The 7,058-nt window shown below is 51.8% G+C and overlaps 1 protein-coding gene across 5 annotated transcripts in view; it reads left to right on the forward strand.

Annotated features, from left to right (window-relative positions):
- Ubox5 (U-box domain containing 5) overlaps positions 1-4,127 on the forward strand; it is a 44,360-nt gene extending 40,233 nt beyond the window's left edge. For 4 of the 5 annotated variants that reach the window (XM_026788476.1, XM_013353203.2, XM_026788477.1 and 1 more), the window contains exon 6: positions 2,043-2,596. In XM_026788476.1, coding sequence (XP_026644277.1) covers positions 2,043-2,251 — 209 coding nt within the window. In that variant the 3' untranslated portion in view covers positions 2,252-2,596. Of the gene's footprint in view, positions 1-2,042; positions 2,597-3,471 lie in introns of those variants that run through there. The other variant, XM_026788475.1, reaches the window with a different exon arrangement.
- Positions 4,128-7,058: the final 2,931 nt, after the last annotated feature.

The following is a 7,058-nucleotide window of genomic DNA, read 5'->3' on the forward strand; positions in this document are numbered from 1 at the left end:
TGCACACCACACTTGGCTCTGGTAGACCACATAGTTCTCTCCTGGGACTTTGATGGTCCCGATCTTCCCTTCGTCTGATATCTGGGCTGTTTCATCTACATATGAAGAAATGTTTAGGTTTCAGAGGCCATCTTCTCTCTTCTTGGTAACATTTTTATCATTGTACTAGAAAGGCACCAGAGGTAGATTAATGGCCCAGATTTTGCCCAACAACAACAAAAACAAAACAACCTAGGGTCATATTGTAAGGTAGATACAAAGTGAGGAATTGACTAATTTTTTTTAATTTTATGTGTATGAATGTTTTTCCTGTGTGTATGTATATGTACCATGTCCATACCTGGTGGAGATCAGAAGAAAGTGTCAGATCTCCTGAAACAGGAGTTGCAGATCCTGTGAGCCACCATATGGGTACCTAAAACTGAACCCAGGGTCCTGCAAGAGTAACCAGAGCTCTCTAACCATTGGGCCATCTCTCCAGCTCCCCAGTGTCCTTTTTTAAGCAAAGGACAAAATGAAACCTGGTGGGGCTGCTCAGGCCGGCTGTTGATTGCTCCTGCTGGTGCAGAGCCCGTCCCTCCTGTCACCTGGGTCTCCATCACACTCTCCGTACTCTGCTTGTTTCTTCCTAACTATTTCCAAAAGCATGTCTTTCAAAGTGCCCAGGAAAACTGCCAGCCTCACGGCTGCTTGTCCTCACAGCATCCGGGGGTGTGATTGGCCAGCCTGACCGGCTTTACCCACCTTCTCTTTCTTTTGGCCTTCAGACGATGCAGCTTCTTCCCTGCCTTCAGCCATTTCTTTTGAGTTTCCCTTGCTAGAGTTCCTGCCAGTGAGAGCCCTCACCTAGTGCTGCTCTCGTGACCCCTTCTTCCCCTTCCCTCCCTGACAGCTGCTGGACCCTTCTCATTGGCATCTCCAGCCACTCTGAACTGCACTGTCTGCTTTCAAAGCTCTCCTCCCCAGCACCCTCTGAGCCTGTGTTGGTAAAGAGCCTGTCTTCCACTTGGCAAGCTTTCACCATAGGAGTCCGTTTTTCCTCCAGTGTCCTCACTCATGATTAGGTCCTTGTATGCTCTCATTTGTGAGTGCACACGTGCCACAGCACACATGTGGAGGTGGACAGACAACCCTCAGAAGTTGGTTCTCCTCCACTGTGGGTGCCAGAGATGGAACTCAGGTCATCAGACAGGAAGTCCTTCTGTCCACTGAGCCATCTCATCAGCCCTTTTATGCTTTTCTTTGCTGTGATTCTGAAGAACACCCTAGTACCAATCCTGAATCCTCTTCCCCAGCCCTGTGAACTCCCTGCAGCTCCTGTGCTCAGCATCCCCATTGTCCTTACACAGAGTCTTTCATGGCTAACGATCGCAGAGGTGTTCCACCTCTTAAGATTTACATGGTATAGCCGGGCAATGGTGGCGCACGCCTTTAATCCCAGCACTCAGGAGGCAGAGCCAGGCGGATCTCTGTGAGTTCGAGACCAGCCTGGTCTACAGAGCTAGTTCCAGGACAGGCTCCAAAGCTACAGAGAAACCCTGTCTCGAAAAAAACAAAAAAAAAAAAAAAAAAAAAAAAAAAAAAAAAAAAGATTCGCATGGTATGAATCAAAGCCCCACTGTCCTATGGTGTAGACCTTACCTACTTTCCTCTGGATCACATCAAGGGAATCTGTAGTGAATCTTCAGGTGGGGGGCCTGCCCAAGGCCAGGGCATTTCCAGAAAGGAGCTGAGGGGTTAGAAGGCAGCTCCTGACAGATTGAAGTGCCCCTCTGGTGATTTCCCTCCACCCTGACTGTTCTGACCCTGATATTTGGGCCACATTGTGCTTTTCCCTCTTCTTGCAGCTAATCTTGTCAGGGTAAGCTTTGGCGGAGGAGTATACACTTTGTCTGCTCTCATGCACAGCATTTAGAGGCCAGTTCTTAAGCATTCATAGATAGCACCAAGATTGATAAAGATGGCAGAAGGGAGGCATGCCAGTTCCCAGCTGACTGAGGAACAGCCTCCCCTGACCCTTCCTTGTTCTTCTGACTCACCAGAGCACCCCAGGAGTGTCTGTGGTCCAGCGTGTGCCTCCTGCAAAAGAGCGTTTTCCTCCTACTGCACGAAGGAGCCTGTGTACCAGCTGCGCTGTGGCCACCTCCTGTGCCGACCCTGCCTGAGTGAGCAGCAGCGCTCCCAGCCCATGATGTGTGCAGCCTGCCAGCAGCCAGTCGCCAGCCAGGATGTGCTGAGGGTCCATTTTTGAGGGACCAGCCTCAACTGAAGAAGCCCCATTTTGTGGGAGACCTGCAGGTGAAGGAAGCAAGAGCAGGATCCCAGTGGCCCTATTCTCTCGGGTTTTAGCACCTCATGGTGTATTACAGGGGCTGGGACAGGACACCCCCTCCTGCTTAGACAACACAGGATAATAAAGCCATAGGCTGGGCTGGGGGGACATCCCTGTTCTCCCTGGCCTACTTTGCCACTCTCCAACCAGAGCCAGACTGTTCAGCAGCACTACCCTGGTACCCATGGTGTCTGTATCCCAGTTTCTCTGTGTAACAGCCCTGGCTGTCCTGGAACTTGCTCTGTAGACCAGGCTAACCTCAAACTCACAGAGATTCACCTGCCTCTGCCTCCCAAGTGCTGAGATTAAATGTGTGCACTACCACCACCTGGCTGCACACAACCTTCTGATGGAGTTTTGTGGATGGCGCTCAGTAGACTGTGACTTGGGACCTCATACAGCCTTCTCTGCCTCAGGGTCACGCAGAAGCAGACCATGGTAGGGCACATTACTTAGCCATATGTACCCCCCTCCCCTGCAGACACTTGGAGCCTTAATAAAATGGCAGTTGACATTCACGGAGGCTTCCTCCTGGCACACGGGACAGGACAGCCATGTGCAGTTGCTGCCAGCTGTCAGGAAGTGGTTTAGATCTGTCTGGCATGGGTGTGTCAGTGCCAGGGGAGGGGCAGTGGCTTCCATCAGGCCAGGTGCCAGAGTGTGTCTGGTTGCTCCTGGAGCCACTCTCTGAAGGAGATTCCTGTTCTCTATGTAGCCCATTGCAGGAAGATACTGGTTTATAGGCCATGTTTTTAACAAATTGTGTATATGCGCATGGACATGTGGGTGCCATGGTGTGCCTGTAGACGTCAGGACAGTTCAGGAGTTGGCTCACTCCCCAGCCTATGTGGTCGCCGGAGCTGAAATTCAGGTCATTAGCGCTGTGGCAGTCTCCTCTACTCTCCGAACCACCTCTTTGGCTCCTGAGGGTACATTTTTCCCCCCATTTAAAATGAAACCTTACAGAGTCCCAAAGAAAACAAGGATTCCATACAGGTCTGTTCACTGTCAAGAGCTTCCAGCTTAGAAGGCTATCTATGCAGGTCACCAACACTGTCCCCAACCCCTTGCAGGCATGCTCCACCATGTCTTTGAGATAAATCACAGCCCCTTGAACCACACGTTCTTCATTCCTACAGGTGGCCCAGAGCTCAGTCCTGAGGCTTAGGGAATCTGCTTTCAGAGTTCCCGGGGGACTTTTCCACGGAGGTGGCCAGTAGGGGATTGTCACCGTTCTCCTACACACCACACCACCAGTGCCTGCTGTGCTGCCCCTTCGTGTGAGACACCAGGGTCTGCACATCGCCACTCCACGTCTGAGCTGCCCTGCCATGCGCTCTGTCCTTAGCCGCACAACTACAGAGGGCATGGCTTGGGGCAAGAACCTCCCCACAACCTCTCATGGTCTCCGGAGTAGCCCACTTCTCACTCAGCCTTTACCCTCAGTGTGAGTGTTGGGAGCTATGTCTGCCCCCAAAGAACTCTGCAGCTCTACCAGAGGTGCCTGTCCTGCTCTGTTGGACAACAAGGTCTGAAAGCCTTTGGGGTGGGCAGGACCTAGCCTGAGTCCAGTGGGGAACCATCCCACACCCTTAATATGATTAAGCTTTTCTCTTCAAGATTTGACCCCCACCCCCACCCTTGCCAGCACCACAGAGCTCTGGTTTTCTTCCCTAGAACGCAAGAATGAAAGCCTGGTGTAGTGCAAGCGTAAAGGCCAGCCTGGGCTCTGTAGCAAACACTGTCTCAAAGACACAAAAATAAAAAGAAATACGTGATTTGGCCCCATGGCGTTTTATTTCTCATTAGAGACTGGACCTGGGACCAGGCATAAAATAGCTTCCCAGTCAACATGCAGAGCTCAACTCCACTGACCAAGAAGACTCAGCCACAGCTTCGCCTTCACCAGGCAGCCTTCCTGTCCTGGTCTTTGCCTGGTAATGGGGTCATGTAGGCAGTAGAGGTGCGAGGCTGGAGACCAGCTGTAGACATGCTGCCCTGTCGTCTTCTGAACCAGAAGCAGGCCAGCTTGAGGTGACAGGCCACAGCAACCATAGGCTCTGGGTCTTCACTCCCTAGGCAAGCAGGTGAGGCCTGATCAGCTGTCCTGTGGGGCCGAGGCTCTGACCCTCAGCCACCCCCTGAGCAGGCGGAAGGGAGGCTCTGTCCAAATTAGTCTTGGAAGCAGAAGAAATAGAAGAACCAGACAGCCAGGAAAAAGACCAGCAGCTGCTCAGTGCTCAAAGAGAACCCCTCCTCCCTGCAGGGGGGCAGCTGGACCCAGCAGTTCTGGGCTCCTGAGGCTGACTTGGAGCACCCAGCCCCACACCTATTTGACTTCTTCCTATGGGTCTCCATCTTGAGGCCACTCAAATGCTGGGCTCCTTTCCATTCCCTCAGGAAACAGGGTTTCTGACGCTGGAGTTCCTGTAACTAGGTCTGCAGACAAAGAAAGCAGCCTCCCACTGCCAGTGCCATTGTGACGCCTTCCTGAATGCCATTGTGATGGCCACCGGGGTAGGAGTGGGGATTCTGTGGGCTGGCCTCCCACAGCTCCTGTGGGGATTAAGGAGGGCTTGGCCCCCCGGTTTCCCCACTCTGTCCCCATTGAGACCTGCTGTCTTCTCACCTGGCCTCGAGGCCGCCTGCACGTGCAGCGTCTTCTCTTGGGGAGAGCTGGGCTGGGGACTGGCCAAAGCCACACAGTTCAGAACAGTCAGCTTCAGTTACTGACTTTTAGAATCTGGGTGTCATGGCTCATACCTGTATCCCAGCCCTTGTGCTGCAGAGAGAAGCCACATTTCATGTAAGCTCCTGGTCTGGACAGTTGGAATACAGAACCAGCTCTGCCATCACAGTTCAGCATGCTCACAGCACAAGGCCAGGATGTAACAGTGAAACCGGCCTGCCTGTCACCTCATACAAACCTTTCTCCTAGGACAGGACACCCCTAAATGGAGGGGAGAGTACAGGCTGGCTTGAACCCCACTCTGTACTAACCCTTGACCACCGCCTGGGGCTCCACCTGCTGAAGTGGCTCTGCCTGCCCCCTGCCCCCTACCCCATTCTTTGGATGACACCCAGGGTCTCATTCTAGGCAAGTGTTCACCCCATGCGCCACCCTTATCATCTGCCCAGCAGAGAGGATCTCCAGAGGGGTGAAGGTGGAGGAGGGGACAGCTTGTTCCCGCTGCTGATGTCACCTAGCAACAAAACAGCATTACTGTCACCACCAAACATGCTGGTGTTGTGTCTTCCAACACTTCTCTAAAGGGAGCCAACCCCACTGGGCACCCGTGCTAAGCAATCAAACCCCAGGCCTCAGGCACACGAGGCAAGTAAGCTACTACTAGGCCACAACCCCAGCCGAAAATATGAGGGCTATTATATGGGCATAAGTGTGCGGGTAGACACATGCACTCCGTGGTGGCCAGAAGAGGACATCAGATCCCCTAGAACCGGAGTTCTAGGGAGTTGTGAGCCAGCAGACAGTGGGTGCTGGGAGGAAGAGTATCTAAGCCCCGAGCTACCTCTCCAGCCCCAAGAGCTGTAGATAGAACATGCGTACAAGCTATTTTGTACACAAACTCCTGCTCCATCTTCCTATCAAGGTTACTGGAAGAACAGCCAGAGTCACCAGGAAAAGCTTGAAGTTTGGGGCCTGGTTTAGCTTAGTGCTCAGCCCTTTGTCCACTGCAGTGTGCTCAATAAGCGGAGCCCCGAGCCGGGCTTGGCTGTCTTTGGAAGAACTAATCCATGATAGATTAAAGAAACAGAATTCCCAAAGTAGGTCCGATTGGGTATGAGGAATTAGTGTAAAGGTGACATCACCGATAAAGAGGGAGACTGCTTGCTTAGCACTCACGAAGCTCTGGGCTCCATCCCCAGCACTGCATAAACTGGACGTGGAGACACATGGCCTTAATACCAGCAGTCAGGCAGTAGAGAGGAGAATCAGAAGTTCAAAGTTGCCCTTGAGTGTATACCAGATTTGAGGGCAGCCTGGGTTACATGAAACCCTGTCTCAGAAGGGAAAAAAAAAGTCAGCTAGTGGACTTTTCAACATGTGAGTAAGTAGTTTGAGAATCACTGGAAGGGCGAGGATGGTTAAAGGAACAGAATGAGCAACTTGTCAAAGAGAGGCAAACTGGTTCTGATGAAGTCGCAGTGTTTTAACTCCAGCCTGTGGGTGAGCGGTGCCTTCACAAGCTCTGTTAAGTCCTGCTGGAGGGAGCACAAAGGGTTAGGCTCTAGGGAGGGGATGAGACAGGCTAGCCAAGTCGTAGATGCATGACCTAGTCACTTTCCCTCGAAGATTCTAACCCCAAAATTCTAATGGAAAATATGGAAAGAATTGCTGCCTCAGGGCATGGTTATAGCCCCAGCTGCCTATGTTGAGGCAGAAGGTTCAGCTGAGCCCCTGAATTCAAGATCAGAGTGGGCAGCATAACAAGATCCTATCTCAAAACAAAACAAAACAAAACAAACAAACAAAAAAACCAACCAAACAGAAAATGCCAACTGGGCTTGGTAACACTGATCTTTAATCTCAGCACTCAGAAGGCATAGGCACGTGAATCTCTGAGTTCGAGGCTAGCCTGGTCTACAGAGTGAGTTTCAGGACAGCCATGGCTACACAGAGAAATGCTTTCAAAACAACAACAAATAAAACAAAAAAACCCAACCCAAAAGTTGTGAATCTGAGGAGACTGAGACTGGCAGAGGG

This window comes from Microtus ochrogaster, unplaced genomic scaffold (assembly GCF_000317375.1).
Source record: "Microtus ochrogaster isolate Prairie Vole_2 unplaced genomic scaffold, MicOch1.0 UNK3, whole genome shotgun sequence".
In the NCBI taxonomy this organism is placed as follows: Eukaryota; Metazoa; Chordata; class Mammalia; order Rodentia; family Cricetidae; genus Microtus; species Microtus ochrogaster.